Below are 19,983 nucleotides of genomic sequence, written 5' to 3' on the forward strand. Positions count from 1 at the left end.
AGTTGGCCTGTGGTTCTGAAACCATAAACAACTCGACATGTTGCGAACTCTGTGGAGATTATGATGTTGATCCTACGGCGCAGCCATGTACTGGTGAAGATGATATCAACTTTGACTGTTCTCCGATCGCAATTTCGCCATCTCTCTGCTACAGCAGTGACTACTACAGTCCCTGCTGCCAGACCTGTAACAGCGTGCGGATGGACTATTTGCCTTCAGGTCAGTTTGTCACATTCTTTTTTTAGTTCCTCATATTTGTATTTGTATACCTACATAGATTTTTCACTACAAGTCATGTCGTCTGTCAGTCCTCTGTCAGTCATTTGGCAATCATCTGTCAATCATTTGGCAATCATCTGTCAATCATTTGGCAATCATATGTCAATCATTTGTTAGTCATCTGTCAATCATTTGTTAGTCATCTGTCAATCATGTGTTAGTCATCTGCCAGTCATCTGCCAATCATCTATCAGTCACCTGTCAGTCATCTATCAGTCACCTGTCAGTCATCTATCAGTCATCCGGCAGTTATTTATTAATCAACTACCAATCATCTGTTACCTAAAAATAATTTTCAGGCTGCCAGTATGGAGACAAGGTAGACTTCTGCGACTCCTCGTCTCTCATCTGTAATTCTTATGGAGACAACGTCTGCTGCGCTTCCTGTTGCGATGACTGCCAGTCTCCTAGTACAAGCACAAGCACTACCAGTCGTACCACAACAATGCTAACGACAACTGTGTTTAAACCTGCTGGCTGTGAAGATCTCAGTAAGTACCATTTACTTATTACAATTAACCTTTCCTATTGACTGATGATACCCAACAAATGATCTCATGGTTATTTCTAGAAAAATAGAAACCAGTGCTCCTCAACTCACAGTATTTCAAAAGGAGAAAAATAAAAACATTGCTTAATTGAAAGTATAAAACAAATGAAACTGTTTAATGCTAATCTTATGTGGTTTTTATTGGTGTTTAATGCTTATTGCAAATGTTACATGTTTCATATCATTTTCCAAGCACTGAGCAATTAACTGCTAAGGTTTTCAGAAGCAAACTAAACTCATCCTCAGATGCTGCAGTTGATCGATCTTGCTAACTAGGCTAGCTAGAAGCTACAAACTAGTTTAAACTGGTTTAAACTAGTTTAAACTGGTTCAGATTGGTTGAAACCATAGAGTTATCTCCCCCTAGAGTGATAACTACACGAGCGTTTCCGGTGCCAACAAGGAGCGTTTAAGCCACGCCTCTTTTTTGTGCTAGTCAGTCGTTGTGATTGACTAGATCAATAACATCAGCCATGAGAAGGGTTAAACAAGGAGCATGAATTTCCAATTAAGATAGTAATTAATGCTCATATTAAAAAAATGATGATTATAGTTTATTACTCTAATATATGCTTATTATTTAAAGCAATTCAATTCCTACCAGGATCACTAAACATATTATGGAAATGTTTACTTTTTCATATCCATTTCCATCAATGATATACAGCCCCCCCCACAGCCCGGTACAGCAATGATATACAGCCAATGATATACAGCCCCCTGTATATCCTTGTTTCCATAAACATAAATATTTCCATAATTTTAGGGAAATGAATATGGAAATTTTATTTTAGAAATATGGAAGTGTTATTGAAATGGAAATAATATGGAAATGTTATTGAAATGGAAATAATATGGAAATGTTATGGAAATGGAAATAATATAGAATTGAAGTAGGGAAATGTTATAGAAATGGAAATGAATTATGGAAATGATATAGAAACACTATGGAAAAGAAGAAGGGAAATGTTATGGAAATAGAAATAATATGGAAATGAATTATGGAAATGATATAGAAACACTATGGAAAAGAAGAAGGGAAATGTTATGGAAATAGAAATAATATGGAAATGAATTATGGAAATGTTATGAAAATGGAAATAATATGGAAATGAATTATGGAAATTTTATGAAATGGAAATGATATGGAAATAAATTATGGAAATGTTATGGAAATAATATAAAAATGAAGTAAGGAAATGTTATGGACATAGAATTAATATGGAAATAAATTATGGAAATTTTATGAAATGGAAATAATATAGAAATAAATTATGGAAATGTTATGGAAATAGAAATAATATAAAAATGAAGTAAGGAAATGTTATGGAAATGGAATTAATATGGAAATTTTATGGAAATGGAAATTGTGACATACACGTAATCCCTGATACCTGCATGACTTGCAAAGGCACTGAATAGATGGTGTTAAGTAAATGAGTTAATGCAATCAGTTACTCATAGATAAGATAGATAGTCATACTGGGGTTGTATTACATTAGTGTGATGGGAAGCTAGTCGACTGCCATCAACTATGAGCTGTACTACCCGAGTTGCCCGAGTAATAAAAATGTCTTTGGACAGAAAATTTATTTTTATATAACATTTACCATTCTAACTTTTAAACTTCATATAATGAGAAAATATTTTTAAGCAGTTCAAATGAATTAATAGGAAAAAAAAACAACCGTAAAGGTTTTCAAGATTTTTCAAAAAACTACAACTTTTAAATTTTATATCATGAAAGAAGTTTTTTGTTAAAATTATTTAGGAAGAAAAATGAAACTCCAAATGTGTTTAAATGTAAATGTAAAATAATTAGCAAGTAATGGCTAAATATAATCTGTTTAGCTATGATTACAATAAAAAATTATTTAATAAATAAGGTAATAAAAAATTCTATGTTATTTTTAAATAATTATAATTTAGTACAATTAAGTATAATTTATTTTTATCTAACATAACAACATTTGCCACTCTAACTTTCAAACTTTTTGCTTGTTTACATCAAGCAAAGATGTCCACTATCTAGTGGACATCTTTGTTTCAAGCTAGTCTATGTATTTGATTGATATGTATTGAAATCTAATATTACATGCAAGGGCTGTTTGTGAACTGTGGTGTCAATGAATCACTCTATCACCATACAATGTCAATACTTTCAGTTGATGGCAGTCGATTAGCTTCTCATCACACCAATGTATTACAACCCCAGTATGACTATCTATCTTATCTATGAGTAACCAATGATATACAGCCCCATGTGTGGTGGGCTGTATATCATTGGAGTAACTGATTGCATTGACTCACTTACTTAACACTATCTATTCAGTGACTTTGCAAGGCATTTAGGTATTGAATTGCTTTAAATAATAAGCATATTTTAGAGTAATAAACTATAATCATCATTTCTTTAATATGAGCAATAATTTCTATCTTAACTGTGGAAATTCATGATCATTCTCATGGCTGATGTTATCGTTCTGTCAATTACTACGATTGACTAGCACAAAAAAGGGGCGTGGCCTAAACGCTCCTTGTTGGCACCGGAAACGCTCGTGTTGTTGAATGCACAGTTATCACTCTAGGGGGGAGATTACTCTATGGTTGAAACCATGTTTGCGCATAGCAGAGATGCGTCGACATGTACATATAGTTATTGTTTTGCAGGAAATTGTGATGATGTTATAGCTGACCCTATGAACTGCTACAACTCAGGGGTCAACTCATCTTGCTGCCTCACCTGCTACAACTTAATAAGGTAGGACCTGCAGATCCAATAAAACTAGTTAGTAAACCAATATTACAACTACTTCAAAACTACCTGATGGCTGGTTAGTAATTTCATTTCAGAAACCTCTTTAAGAAAATCACTTGTCTCAGCTGAGTTAATTATTTAAATTTTTTTATTTCATTTTTTGCATGTTTACTTATACAAATATTGATTGTTGCAGGCAAGACTTACCAGGCTCATGCAGATATGGAGACAAGTTGTCTACCTGTGGAGGAGTAACTTTTGATAATTGCACCGATGCCTCAAATATGGCTAGCGAATTGTGCTGTGGTACTTGCTATGACCTGCTGGTTAGTGCCGTTCTCTAATAGCTGATGTCAAAAACCTGTGTCATCCACTTTTAACGTGTGTCAGTATGTAGTCTTAAAGAATTTCTTATTATACCAAAGACCAGCCAACTTTGTTGTTTCAGGACATTTCTTGCAACGCCACAGCAGGAAATCTTATATCTAACTGCTATCAGACTGTGGCAAGAGCAGGTGCTTGCTACAGCCAAGATGTTCTAGACAAGTGCTGCAGTGCTTGCAAGGCTATTGCTATCTACACACTACCTGGTAAGTTAAACTTTTTAGAGCCCTACATACAGAACGATTGTAATAACCAAAATGTACTAGATTGTGAATTAAATAGAGTATTTGCCATACCTTATATACACGCAAAGGTACCTGTTGTTAACTTAGATGTAGGAATGACTGTTGTTACCGTAAGTGTGGGAATGACCGTTGTTAGCACAGACACGCAAGTACCTGTTGTTAACTTAGATGTAAGAATAATTGTTTCAATATAGATGAAAAAATACCTTTTGTTAACATGGATGTAGGAATGAGTGTTGTTAACAAGGATACAAAATACTTGTAGTTACTATAGTTATAGGAATAACTGCTGTTAACATGGATGTAAGAACAGGTATTGTTAACATGAATGTAGAAATTACTAATGTTAACTTAGATGTAGGAATGAGTGTTGTTAACAAGGATGTAGAAATTACTAATGTTAACACGGCTGCAAAATATTGTGGTTAACATAGATGTAGGAATAAGTGCTGTATACATAGATACAGTAGTAACAATTATTAGCACAGATTTACAAGTCTGTTTTATTTACCACTCAATGAAGATGCATCATTTTAGAGGATTGCATATTTGGAGACAAGGTGTCTTGGTGTAGTGACATCAATGATGAGAACTATGATAGAATCTGCAGCGATTTTGATAGCCGTCAGCAGTGCTGCGAGACTTGCAAGGACTACATAGTTATAAGCACAACGACTCAGTCTTCTACGTCCCAAAAGCCTACGACTCCGACTACTACAATGACAACGACCACAAGACTTCCTCCTGTAAGTTCTTACATTCGTATGTGCTGACAGACCAATATTACCAAGTTATAATGTGAGGTCAGGTTTACTAAAAGAGCTTATTTAACATGTTGAAGAAAAAAATGCACTGGATTGGTAATACATTAAATTAGATAGACAAGGTATTGTCTTAGACAGACAGGGTATTGTCTTAGGCAAAGTATTGTGTTAGACAGACAAGGTATTGGTACTAGATGGACAAGGTATTGGTACTAGATGGACAAGGTATTGTGTTAGACAAACAGGCATTGTGTTAGACAAGGTATTGTATTAGATGGACAAGGTACTTTGTTTGACAGACAAAGTATTGTGCTAGACAGACGAGGTATTGTTTTAAACAGACAAGGTATTGTCTTGGATACACAAGGCATTGTGCTAGATAGACAAGGTGAGGTATTAGACACTGCATTAAATTGTTACTGTATTAGATTGTTACTGTATTAGATTGACAAGGTTTGTGTTAGACAGACAAGGTATTGTGTTAGACAGACAAGGTATTGTGTTAGACAGACAAGGTATTGTCTTGGACAGACAAGGCGTTGTGCTAAATAAACAAGGTATCGTGTTAGACAGACCAGGTATTGTCTTGGACAGACAAAGTATTGTGTTAGACAGACAAGATATTGTATTAGACAGACAAGGTATTGTATTAGACGGACAAGGTATTGTAATAGACGGACAAGGTATTGTGTTAGATGGACAAGGTATTGTCTTGGACAGACAAGGTATTGTCTTGGACAGACAAGGTATTGTCTTGGACAAACAAGGTATTGTCTTTGACAGACAAGGTATTGTGTTGGACAGACAAGGTATTGTGTTGGACAGACAAGGTATTGCGTTGGACAGACAAGGTATTGTGTTAGACGGACAAGGTATTGTTTATCAAAAGGACTTTGCACACTTGTTTGTGTTATTTGTAATAGAATGAGGCATGTCCAGTGGGAGACATAGCAACCAACTGCACTAAAATGACTGAAAATACAGGAAGCTGCTATGACACTTCTGTGGCTGAAGTTTGCTGCAGGACCTGCTATGAAGCGTGGAGAGATGATTTGCCATACAGCTGTCGATATGGTGACAAGGTATGCAATGAAGCTACTGTTCTACTGAATACTGTCATAAAAGTGCTCACTGCTGATGGATTTGAATATATAATACTCAGCTAAGCTCTCCCCAATAGAGGTAAAAAATTTGAGCATGCAACCGTGCGAATCTCTGCTACGGAAACTTTCTATTGTTCACTACTGCTCCCGCTTGACTTTTTACCTTACATTAACATTTACCTGCCAAGGATGGGTTGATCATAGGAGGATGATGAAATAATTATTTTTTTCAGTGAAACTAGGTGACTACGCATGAATTTAAAAGTGACTGTAACCTAACAGCGAGTTTACTGTAACAAGCTTTGTTTTAATGAATACATCACAAATCTTGGAAAGATCTAGATAGTGCAACTCCAAATCATTGAAACGATAGGGTGCAAATTTGTCGGCAGCGTGCAACTCCAAACTTATTCGAAACATGGAAACAGTGAATCTAAAGTGCTAAACTGGTTTTGGTAAAATATAATAACTTATTTCAAAAATATAGCCTTTTGACCTAGTCTAGTGTATCTATGTTATATTTAGGCCTCGTACTGTCTGACGACCTCCACTGATGACGTTGATTATGATTGGTGCACTCAGAATAGAGAAACATGTTGTGCAAGGTGTGCTCCCTACTTCACAACTACAATTCCTACTACAACCCTTCCAGCTCAGTGTCCTTCAGGCAACAGTCTTGAAAACTGCCATCTCATAGTAAGCAACACCTATATTATATAAATGAAGCCTTCGAAATGCTTCCCCACTCGTGATTGTCTATCTTCTGATAGTCAGGTTTTTTGTGAGAGTCACTGCAGATGAAAATGCTTGCTTTGTTGACTGTCATGACCACATTTAAAGCTGCCTGTCATGGCAATCTAAACTGGGCTTGCAGTGGATGAGGCACATAACTCATCCTTTATTGCTTACAAAAATCTAGTTTGTGCTGTAAATTGTAGCAAACATATGAATCACCACCATGAGCTTTTATACAATTTTGTTAAATATATTTTTAGAGCACAAAAATGCGTTGGAATACAGAGTACAAATACAAAGACATACATAAACATTCAAAAATTAAACTTGTACAAAATTGTAATAGATTTTATTGAAAGTATCGATATTTTTCCGTAATTTGCATTTGTTTTTATGTTGAGGTGATCTGACTGGTGAGATTGTTGAGGTGATCTGATTGGTGAGATTGTTGAGGTGATCTGATTGGTGAGATTGTTGAGGTGATCTGATTGGTGAGATTGTTGAGGTGATCTGATTGGTGAGATTATTGAGGTGATCTGATTGGTGAGATTGTTGAGGTGATCTGATTGGTGAGATTGTTGAGGTGATCTGATTGGTGAGATTGTTGAGGTGATCTGATTGGTGAGATTGTTGAGGTGATCTGACTGGTGAGATTGTTGAGGTGATCTGATTGGTGAGATTGTTGAGGTGATCTGACTGGTGAGATTGTTGAGGTGATCTGACTGGTGAGATTGTTGAGGTGATCTGACTGGTGAGATTGTTGAGGTGATCTGATTGGTAAAACTGTTGAGGTGATCTGACTGGTGAGATTGTTGAGCTGATCTGATTGGTGAGATTGTTGAGGTGATCTGATTGGTGAGATTGTTGAGGTGATCTGACTGGTGAGATTGTTGAGGTGATCTGATTGGTGAGATTGTTGAGGTCTTTCTCAAACTAAAAAATTGGTCCAAAATGTATTAGAACTAGCTAAAATTGTCAGGAGTCATATTCACATATGCTGGAAAAAAACTTATTATTATTATTATTAGAGATATTACTTAAAATGCATCTGGTAAGCCATTGGGAGCAATTTTATGACGACCTGGCATGATTTTAGCCTTGACGCAGCGTCACGCAATTTTTCACGCGTTTCACTAAACCCGATTGTTTACTACTCTGAATGTAGACAATAAAAATAAACCAAACTGGACATGTTTACAATGTGCTAAGTAGCTTACTGCTTCAGTTTCACTAACTCGACAATGAACGGTTCATTTGGCACCCCAAGTTGCGCTTCGTGTTTGAAATTGTTTATGAAGCCATTCAACTTTGCTAGTGTATTTAAATAGTAAGACGCCAGAAGATAACAGAGTGAACGGTATTTAAATGGTAAAGGGTCACAAGGTCACAGACCACGTCTTGCAAACTTGGGTAGTCAACTTGCTCTTGTCATCGATGTATCTATTCATCTCGAGTTGCAGACTCCATTTTTGAGTGAAAAAATTGCTTAATTAATCTGAAGTCTAACAAGTTTATCGATCGGTTTTTCCAAATGTGCTCATTGTACAGGTGATGAATCCATTTGACTGTTACTCACCAGTAAGAGAGGAAGGCTGCTGCGTCCAGTGTACGCAGAATGTCAAACCCAATCTGCCAGATGACTGCAAATATGGAGACAAGGCAGAGTTCTGCCAAGGTAACAGTCTTACATTAGATTATGGCCAAGTACTTTTACTGCCATGCAGACAAATAAACTGTATTTCTTGTATCTACAAGTTCCATACAGTCTTCTTAGCATGTTAGCTGGGTAAAGCCGTAAGCTTTTTCTAACGAAGAAAGAGTTCATCTCAAGTCAAAAGCAGCACTTTACTTGCACTTAATGGTTCTCAAGCTATAGATGTGAAGGTCTGACCTTTTGGTATAAAGGTCAGACCTTTTGAGTATCCAGACAACTGCCTTGGTGAAATTGCCCTCTTGTAAAATAATTAGTTTAAAATTTGGTTTTTATTTTTATGTTCAAAGTGCAATAATATTTTAAAACAAATAGAAAAGTTATAATACTTTTTATTTACCAATAGTCCCTACAAAGGTATCCAGACAATAAAAGTGTCACCAAGATTCGCATTCCAGAATAGCATGCGTCGCAAAAGACTTTGGAAGCCACCATATTAGCTTTTTTGAGATATATATCATACAGTTTACAGCTTCAGTACATAACGGTATTGTTTAATGCTGTTATAACTCTGAAAACAATAATTTATTAGGCTTTTGGCTTGTTAAGATTTTTATTGCATTAAAATATTGCTTTAATATATTTATTAAATAAAACATTGCCATTTTCGAATTTTATTATTTAAGAGAGGGGTAGGGGCGAGCACTTTTTGTTTCACAAACATGTAACCTTTATAAATAAGCTTCATTTTATCGAGTTCACTTTTGAAGAACTTCATGATGGTGACTCTCGGGTGTCCGGATTCCGGCCTAGTGACTATTGGTAAACAAATAATTAATATTTTTTATTATTTAATAAGAGGAAATCTTACCAGAGGCATTGTCCTACGGGGAAGTTGACCTATAATGACCTTTTGTATTCTAACCAAGGGTCAAAAGGTGAACAAATGTTCTAATAACATAAAATATAGTTAGTCTCATCTTCACCATACTGTTAGTGTTTACTCATTTCTCATTTACTCAAATTCTACGAGAGGCCATGCAGCTCGAACGCTTGTCTCAAAATATCTGAGGTCACAAGAAGTACACCTCTTGTGAGGCCAATTCGTTGACATGGGAGCATTTTACATGTCAATCGTTCTTTTGTGTGCAACTGGTAAGTGGTAAGTGTTAATTAGGGTCACCAGTAGCAACAACTGTACCAGTAATAGTAGCAAATAGCAGGAGCATCAGAGGCTGGTAAAGGATGCCAGTATTTGAGAAATATACGAATTTGCTTTTCATTCAATAATTGTATGACCCTAAAAGCTCATGAACATGTTCATATGGTGAGGGTTGTAATTTCAGAGACATTTACATAGTGAGAGACAATCAGTCTTAATATGGTCAAAGCTACTTGCCCTTTTTACTATCTACTTGACCGTAGAAAGTGAAAAGGTCGGAAGGTAACAGAGTCGAGAGTATTTAGATAGTAAGAGGTTAGAGAGGTACCAGAGTCGAGAGTATTTAGATAGGGCAATCGAACTTTGATTTCTTGCAGAAATAAGTGTTGATGAATGTGAAAGAAATGGTGAAACTTGTTGTGAAAAGTGTGCCAGCTCCCGAACAACTCCTGCTGCTACGAGTTTGCCAGAGACGACTATGATGGTAACAACGGGTAAGACATCTATCTAACATTGCGGTGATATGTAGCTCATTTGAGACCAGGCCTGTATTCACTGGTTGCAAGTTGTGGCGGCTAATGTTAAGCCACTAGTTATGAACACCTGGGGCTGTGGAGGGGCGGTGTAAGCCCCCAACAGGTTTCTCTCATGTAGGGCCTCTCATGTGAAGTTTTAAAAAATTTATCGGAAAGTATCAACATTTTTCTATTTTTTGAGATTTGTTTTAGGTGATGTGACTGCTGGGACGTTTTTAGATTTAAATAGGCAAAACTTGACCGCAGTTAAAACGCTCAGAAAAAGGACATCATTTTCTTTTGAGCGTTTTAACCAGGATCAATTTTGCCAATTTTATTTTAAGTTCATCCGGAGATTTCCACGCTTTCGATGGGCCATGGCCAAGCGGATGTTTGGTAAAACTTGACATTTTGCAAACCTTTATAAAAGTTGTTAATAAGAATATTTTGCCGCTGATGATAATAATGACGCCTTAGAACTACTAAAAGTTGATGTTTGTCTCTATGGCTTGGAATAAAGTGACATTCTACAGCGGTAAAAACCGTCTCCACAGCCGTTGGGCAAATAACTGTTCGAGTAAATGATGTTGAGGTCGAGTTATCTGAAGCAATTTATCATTGCGTGGGAACGAACCAAACAAATCTGTTTGAGTTAACATTGTGTTCGAGATGAAATGTTACATTTTATCCGAGGGCGAGTTATCCGAGGGCGAGTTATTCGAGGGCGAGTTATCCGAGTTTGACTCTACTTAGCCGCGGAAAATTCCTAAAAAGTTGGGGCGGCTCAGCCGGCCAGCCGGCCCAAGGAATACGTGCCTGTTTGAGACCACCATGGCAGCAGCCACCAATACTCTTCGTAATATTGCCGTGGTATATAGCGCACTTGAGACCACCATGATAGTAGCAATGAGTGAGCCGAGCGTATTGTTATAAGTGACACGTGCATATATATAGGGTATTAGTGATGAAGTTTGAACGCATATTGGTATTTAACACTCTCATTGTCTAATTCTCTAACAGATTTGGAGATACGCCAGAAACATTCGTAATGCTACAGAATCCGTGTCCTTAAAACTTTCTTTATTAACATGATGCATTTATATAGATAAAAACAGCATAGTCCAGCTAGTCCAATCAGAGACAGCCCATAGTCCAGCTAGTCCAATCAGAGACAGCCCATAGTCTAGCTAGTCCAATAAGAGACAGCCCATAGTCTAGCTAGTCCAATCAGAGACAGCCCATAGTCCAGCTAGTCCAATCAGAGACAGCCCATAGTCTAGCTAGTCCAATCAGAGACAGCCCATAGTCTAGCTAGTCCAATCAGAGACAGCCCATAGTCCAGCTAGTCCAATCAGAGACAGCCCATAGTCTAGCTAGTCCAATCAGAGACAGCCCATAGTCCAGCTAGTTCAATCAGAGACAGCCCATAGTCCAGCTATTCCAATCAGAGACAGCCCATAGTCCAGCTAGTCCAATCAGAGACAGCCCATAGTCCAGCTAGTCCAATCAGAGACAGCCCATAGTCCAGCTAGTCCAATCAGAGACAGCCCATAGTCCAGCTAGTCCAATCAGAGACAGCCCATAGTCCAGTTAGTCCAATCAGAGACAGCCACTGACCAGAACAAAAATGAGCTCCCATATCTACGTTTTATAAACACTATTATTTAATATTTGAATTTACTTTCCAAAATTCTGACATTTATTGTACAACGTGGAGTTATCTATAGCTTTGACTGAGATACTAGTTTTGATGTGTCTTCTTTCGTATCAGTTACAATCTCTTGCTACAGAACGACAGATCAACAGAGTTTCTGCCAGAATTGGAAGGCAGCTTTTTATCCGGCCTGTTCCACCTGGTGACATAACCCTTTTCAGCGTATCTTGGACGGTGGCTGAGGTCTGCCAGCAAGGTATGTAATGTTCTCTTGTGTTAACTTTAGACTTTTTATTACAGATCTAACTTTTGACATTTAAAGACAAATATTATTGAAGTTCTATCAAACTTAGCTGCATTATTTCAAAAGACTGAAAATTATGTTCAGCTCTGTGTATTAGTATCTAGTGAGTTATCCTCTCTGTATATTAGTATCTAGTGAGTTATCCTCTCTGTATATTAGTGTCTAGTGAGTTATCCTCTTTGTATATTAGTATCTAATGAGTTATCCTCTCTGTATATTAGTATCTAGTGAGTTATCCTCTCTGTGTATTAGTATCTAGTGAGTTATCCTCTCTGTATATTAGTATCTATTGAGTTATCCTCTCTGTATATTAGTATCTAGTGAGTTATCCTCTCTGTATATTAGTATCTAGTGAGTTATCCTCTCTGTATATTAGTATCTAGTGAGTTATCCTCTCTGTGTATCTAGTGAGCTCTAACTACTTGTTTATCGTTGTTGATCATTTTATGGCGTTCTAAAACTATTCTACCCATCTTTGTCATTCTTGTTGATATTTGCTTTGAAAATGGCTCCTAAAAATCTTTTCTCTGAAAATTTTTTATCTAAAAGTACCCTGTCTAAAAATATTTCACCTAAATACGGTCAGAATCTTCTCTAACAATTTCTTCTCTTGAAATATCGCATCAAAAAATGTTTTCGCTGAAAATATTTTGTCTGAAAATATATCCTTTAGAAATGTCCCTGAAAAGTCCCTTCTTAAGTTCTCATTGAGAAAACTTAACAAATTGTCTTCTCTGACTATGTCTCCTTTAGAGATTTCTCCTTTGAAGATCAGGTTTTGGAAAATTTTTGTCCAAAAGTGTCATTTTAAGAGTTTTTTATCTGAAAATCTTATTTCGGAAAAATGTTTTTTCCATTGACAAAAGTTTCCTTTAAGTATTCAATGCTGTTTTTGCGGCTGCCAAGAAGTATTGAAGTTACCCTAAGAGCAACTGTTGCAAGATATGCTTACCTAGAAATATGTACGTGTACGCTCTGATGGCAGTTGAGAGTGAGATGATGGACCGGGACAGCTTGCAGTTCAGGCGTAAGGAAGAGGAGCTCTGCCTAGACATGTCAGAAAGGCTCTGGTCAATGACCCATTGCTATTTGGAGAGGGCTGACTGCTCCACGGTAACCACCCTAGTGTTTTCTTTCTTTTTCGTTTGGTTTGTGGGAATAAAAACAGAGAAAAGACTGAAAACAATTCTCATATGCGCTTTAAAGGTAATGAGGTTGTTACAAAACAAGAAAAAGTACTGTTTTTGTGGAATTTGTAAACCACCTTCCCTAGCTCATCGCACCCGCTTTGAAAAGTTCAACAAACTTCGAATTCATTCACAGCTAAAAAAAACTCCCCATAACATCTTGCATTTCCCACATGCTAGAAATACACAGGGGACACCAAGGTATAATCAGTTAGCTCAAACTCAGATTAGCTGCTTCTACATGTTTGTCACTATATGGAGTCGACAACTGCTTACCTGGCAGGATGAGGCGTTGTTCTACACCCTTTACATTGTTTACCTGGTAGGATGAGGCGTTGTTCTACACTCTTTACATTCTGGTCGATCGAAGCATGAACTATGAGAACCTTGACTTTGGGGCCAGCAAATTGACAAGTGAGCTGACTGAGGATGGGACAATAGATGCAGAGGGTATGTAGAGTTTATAGACCATAGATGCAGAGGCTATGCAGAGTTTATAGACCATAGATGAAGAGGGTACGTAGAGTTTATAGACAATAGATGAAGAGGGTATGTAGAGTTTATAGACCATAGATGAAGAGGGTATGCAGAGTTTTTAGACAATAGATGAAGAGAGTATGTAGAGTTTATAGACAAAAAACAATAGATAGAGAGGTATGTAGAGTATATAGAATTTTAGCTAAATGCCCTGCAGTTGCACAGGTAATAAAAACAGCTTATAAACATTATATTACCTACGACAGTTTATTCATAAGTTTGATTGTCCGGCTATAGATCTTAAAATCTTGGAACAAAGATTCCGTACTGAGGAAGATTCGATCTCAGACCCTGCATTTGTTAGTCTGATACCCTACCCACCAGACTACAGAAATCAGATTGCTAGCTTGCCAATATAAGTCGTTATATGAGAGCAAATACCTAACTGCTTTGCGTACGACGCGGGTCATAGTATAACGTCACAAGAAGTTGTTCGCTCAAATTATTATACGTACTGGCTGATAGCGCAGGCTAATAGCGAGCAACTCTCACTACTTCTCATTGTTTATAAGACAAAACACTTTTCTCATGATATGTAGTTTAAAAGTTAGAATGGCAAATGTTGTTATATGTTAACATACAAATCAATTTTCTGTTCAAAGACTTTTCTATTACCCGGGCAACGCCGGGTAGCACAGCTATCTATATACATGTATATATAAGGATAGACAAAAGAGGAGAGTATGTACATTACATAGAATGTAAGGGTAGACAATAGACAAAGAGGGGATGTACAGTATGTATCTATATATATTAATCTCAAATTGTGTGTGTTCTTCGGTTCGTTCAGCAGTAGCTATTAAAATGAAGAATCCATATCAAAGAAAAGTTGAACTCGGAACCTCCCATTCGCCAGACAAGTATCTTACTAATTAAGCTAGCAAAATTAATTAATTCATTGGGCGATTTATGTCGCTATTTGGGTGAAAATATGCTAGTGCTCTCCTTTACGGCGCAACATAATGTTATGCTTCCTCTCCTGTGAGAGCAAGTAGTTAGCCCTTATTAGCAAGCTCGCTCAAATTAGCCATAGGCAATGTGCCAGGCTAATGGCAAGTGGCAGGCAACTGCATCACCTGTCACTGTTTATAAGCTGATTTTTAATACCCATGCAACACTAGACATTTCGCTAGTATAGAATATAAGGATATAGAAATAGAAAATAGTGGAAGAAGATACAGTTTATAGAATCTAACACAGCTCTCTTTTCTCCAGTTATTTGCTCTAACTTTCTATATGTTTAGGAATCTGACAAATTGTTCAAAATGCTACAAACTATGATCAAAGCTAATATGTTGCCAAGTAAGATTCACCTTACTTGACCTTCTCAGAGTAACAAACCTTTACAGTGAAAGTCTATCAGAAAGTTAATGTTTTAATTGCAGACGTTCTGATCAGAGATGTAGATGAATGCAGCCCACCGAACACTCTGCTTGCTGATGGCTGCAGTAGCCGTGCTGAATGCACCAATAGTGAAGGTTGGCATTGACTCTTGTATCTATCATCTTGACTTTCAGTGAAGGATATTGAACCAACAAAATTTTATTTTTTTGACAAAGCCATGCGGCTGTATTCAAATGCATTGTTCAAACTTCTTTACATCGATCAGTCTTCTGATTGGTTGATTGAACACAACCAAGAACCATTAATCTGGTTCGGTGGTGGAGCTGGTGGAACTTGACTTTCAGTTCATGAGGAACAATGGTATGGTTTATATAACAATAATTTACTATATTAGCACAAATTTATACTAAGTTTCCCTCCATACAGTGATAGTGTAGTTACACCTGGGTGCACCAGTGCCGAGGCACTACGCTGGGTCGACAAGCACATCTTGTTTCTATAGGAAGCTACGGTAGAGAAATGGTTGCGCGATGCCTTTTTTCAAGGTTGTACATACATGTATATATCACTACATTTGAAGCAGCAGGAAAACATGACCTAGGCGCATTCACAAGTGCAACGCAGTTGGTCACTAAGGCAGTTTCCATGACACAAAGATGGCGTATCACATGGGTGTTTAGCTTCCAAACAGTGACACTGCATCATGACAGATTGAGGGTGACATGGCTGTCTCCAAATGACATTGCAGCGCCATAGGGTGGTGTGTCGCTATGGTATCATGGGTGGTGTGTCGCTATGGTATCATGGGTGGTGTGTCGCTATGGTATCATGGGTGGTGTGTCGCTATGGTATCGCTGTATGGGAACTTATCAATCATCTAATTTAACTGTATATAACCCACTAAGTTGAGGAAATGCATTTTACAGGGCTCTACACTTGCAGCTGTCCTTCAGACATGTTTGGTGATGGTTTCACGTGTCAGTTCAAAATTGACCCAATTATTGGAGCCAGATCATTCGTTAGGTCTGTCCCACCTGGTTACCAATATCTTTATCAGCTACAACTGACTATCAACTATACAGGAAATACACTACACACCTGCTTCAATGGTCAGTATAAATAAGGGCTGTCACCTGCAATCCATCAATGGTTGTTAATCATATAAAACAACGTTTTTAATTTTTGCATTTTTTATTAATTACATATAACTAGAAAGGTAAATGTTTAGCACAAATTTAGTCAAAGTTAAAGTGAAAAATCTGTATCATTCAATCTTGCAAAACGTTTGGCTCTGCAGCTTTAAACTGATTTCTAGTTCTGTTTTGGGCATCCAATGAGCTCACATGACCGCCTTACGCGATGTTACATGTCACTATGTCACGATACATCACCATATGTCACTACGTGTCACCAAACAGTTTATGTGTCACTACTTGTCAGTACATGTCACTACATGGCACTAGGCATCGCTTCATATAATAGTCCTATGCGCTCCTACACAACTTAACATATTTTCATACAACTCTACAAGCTGCTGCAGGTGCTCAAATGATAATCAGCTGACCCCTTATACCAGTAGGTCATTGTGATGTTTCTTTAGGTGTGAAGACAGTAGTGTTACACAGCCCTAACCTAGTTCATTATTTCAAGACAAAATCATGCTAAATTTGCAGGCATGGACTCTCCCACATCTGTGGCTTTCACTGATATGGAATCACTCATATGCTCAACCCTTGGTGATGCCCTTCTATCCCTTTACGCTTGCTACGTCGATGACTTTGTCTGCACTAACGTTCTATTTAAAGTGACTGCTCACATTATCATAGATGGCTCCATCAACTATGTTGATAATATTGTCACCGTCAGCAGTGTCAGGAATGAGCTGGCAGCATACAACGGTAAGAAGCTCTCTACTGCGATAGACCAAAATTATAATTTCTACCATAATTACAAAATTAAAAAGATTAGAAAGTTTTTATCGTCGTTCTCAAGTAACACAATAACTGGTTGGCTAACTTGTATATGACCCTTAGCTGGAGTGACTTAGCAGGTGATAGTTTGTGGGTTGATTCTGCATGAGCTGACCAAGCAGTTGGACACTTGTTGCCTTGGCATAAATAAACTTGCTGCTGCTGTGTTGACATAGGGTTCGCCTGACATTGTTGTAGCCAGACTTTATAGCTAAGTGTAGCCTCAGGTTTAACAGAGCCCACATTCTTTCAAATGTTAGGGGGTTCTTTACCCAATAGTTTCTAATTGGATTCCAGTTTGATTTTCTCCAGGAATCACCAATTTATTGTGCCCTTATTTTTCAGGGAAGATAACTTCTGAACTGGTGCAGGATATAGACGAGTGCTCAAATTCTAATGACCTCCTTATGGATGGTTGTCATGAGTTGGCTACTTGTTACAATAGTCCTGGACTTTATGCTTGCAGTTGCAACCCTGACTATGCAGGTTGGTAGTTTGCACTTGTAACCCTGGCTATACAGGTTGGTAGTTTGCAGTTGCAACCCTGGCTATGCAGGATGGTAGTTTGCAGTTGCAACCCTGGCTATGCATGTTGGTAGTTTGCAGTTGCAACAGTGGCAGATGAAAGGAATCGGAGCTTTCATGAGCTGTATGGGCGCCAGAAAGGTTTAGAGTTTGCTCATTCATATAGTGTAGCTGTTTATGATCTGTAGCGGTATAAATAGTTTAGCTTGCATTTTCTCTTTTTTACAATAATCAAACCTTTTCAGGAGATGGTTTCACCAACTGCCAGAACAACACTGTCACTCCTGTTCCAATAACTCAGCTGTCTGATTGGTCAATTGCTCTGATAGTCATTGGTGGTGTCCTGCTGCTTGTCGCCATTGTTGTCGGCCTGATCTGCTGCACTCGCTATGGCAGAAATAGAAACCCAGAGCATCAGCAGCTTACAGAAGGTTAGCCCTATGGATAAAGCTTTTTTAGTAGATTAAGCTCAGCTGTGTGCTATAGCTAGAGGAGGTATGTACCATGAGCTCAGAGGTGTGATATGGCTAGAGAAGGTATTTACCATGGGCTCAGAGGTGTGCTATAGCTAGAGAAGATATTTACCATGGGCTCAGAGGTGTGCTATAGCTAGAGAAGGTATTTACCATGGGCTCAGAGGTGTGATATAGCTAGAGAAGGTATTTACCATGGGCTCAGAGGTGTGCTATAGCTAGAGAAGATATGTACCATGGGCTCAGAGGTGTACTATAGCTAGAGAAAATACAAACCATGGGCTCAGAGGTGTGCTATAGCTAGAGAAGCTATGTACTGTGAGCTTATAAGTATGCTATAGCTAGAAGAGGTATATACCATGGGCTCACTGGCTTTGTTATAAGCATTAAATAAAGTCTCATCTTCTCAGGAATCTCATCAACCCCATCACTCAATGTAATTATCATTTTTGTTTCAGTTTACCGCTGTATTTTTTTCAGGTGAAACCACACCTCCTCGTCTCGAATATGGACCCACTAATCCTACATTTTATAACAGCTGGCGTTCCGCACATGACCCCAAGTCAGAGTATGCTGAGAGCTACTTTTTTGCTCAGCAGGTAAAATGTATTTTTATGCACGGGCAGCTAGTAAATTAGGTAGTAAAATCGTTAATTCTGTTTACTGCCGTGTTTATATAGACTGTACAACAACACCTATTACCTCAATGCATATGAATACTACTAGGAACTTCTCTAATAATAGCCATCTTTGTTTTTTATGGTTGTAGGAAAGGGAGCTACCTGGATATACTCACAAGACATACAATGTAGCTTCAAATGACACAACAACATTCCAGTTTGATGAATCCTAATTCTGTGGATCATAGAAAGAGTTAATGAAGACCCATAATTAATATATATGATTGTGACCATATAGGAGGCTTATTTATGTATAGTTTTATACAGTTTACAGTTCGCGACGACCAACTGAAGTTTTTTTCTGCTTATATTTTATTCTTGGAATATTTTGTTCACTATTACAGACATATGCTCAGCTCAGTTATATTAACATCAACTAATACAGACACATACTCAGTCACACTATACAATCTATACACGAATCTATACAATTTATTACAGAAACATACTAAACTCAGATATATCAACAACAACTGATACAGACACATACACAGTTCAGTTGTATCAACAACTAATAGAGACACATACACAGTTCAGTTATATTAACAACAACTAATACAGACACATACACAGTTCAGTTATATCAACAGCTAATACAGACACATACACAGTTCAGTTATGTCAACAGCTGATACAGACACATACACAGTTATGTTATATCAACAACTAATACAGACATATACACAGTTATGTTATATCAGCAACTGATACAGACATATACACAGTTATATTATATCAACAAGTAATACAGACCTATACACAGTTATGTTATATCAGCAACTGATACAGACATATGCACAGTTCAGTTATATCAACAACAACTGACAGACACATACACAGTTATGTTATATCAACAACAGCTGATACAGACTCAGTTCAGTTACATTGTATATGAATAGCTACCAATAAAGTACATCAACCTTCCCACTGTTCGCAATATCAAACGTGGTGTTAGAGGCTGCTACCATAATTTCTATCAGATTAAACCCTCGTCATTTTATTAATTTAGCTGATGGAAAATTAACAGTGTGCAAAGGCTCAGCATTTATGCTTTAAAATAAAGCGTAAATTGAGTTTTTATTTTGAACATGAAAGAAGTGAACTTTTATGTATTTGGAACGTATCTGTGACCATTACTATTCAAGCTGTATACTAGGCAATGA

General features: G+C 37.4%; 1 protein-coding gene across 1 annotated transcript; it reads left to right on the plus strand.

Moving 5' to 3' along the window:
* Positions 1 to 116: 116 nt before the first annotated feature.
* LOC137396783 (uncharacterized) lies at positions 117 to 19,321 on the plus strand. The gene is made up of 20 exons (XM_068083092.1): positions 117 to 219; positions 579 to 770; positions 3,500 to 3,590; positions 3,784 to 3,913; positions 4,036 to 4,177; positions 4,754 to 4,962; positions 5,904 to 6,062; positions 6,609 to 6,779; positions 8,367 to 8,493; positions 10,009 to 10,125; positions 11,937 to 12,056; positions 13,090 to 13,217; positions 13,618 to 13,741; positions 15,214 to 15,306; positions 16,099 to 16,281; positions 16,846 to 17,070; positions 17,488 to 17,628; positions 17,913 to 18,098; positions 18,621 to 18,739; positions 18,910 to 19,321. The coding sequence occupies exons 1-20, from the start codon at positions 201 to 203 to the stop codon at positions 18,991 to 18,993; spliced, it is 2,760 nt and encodes a 919-aa protein (XP_067939193.1). The 5' UTR covers positions 117 to 200; the 3' UTR covers positions 18,994 to 19,321.
* Positions 19,322 to 19,983: the final 662 nt, after the last annotated feature.

This window comes from Watersipora subatra, chromosome 5 (assembly GCF_963576615.1).
Source record: "Watersipora subatra chromosome 5, tzWatSuba1.1, whole genome shotgun sequence".
In the NCBI taxonomy this organism is placed as follows: Eukaryota; Metazoa; Bryozoa; class Gymnolaemata; order Cheilostomatida; family Watersiporidae; genus Watersipora; species Watersipora subatra.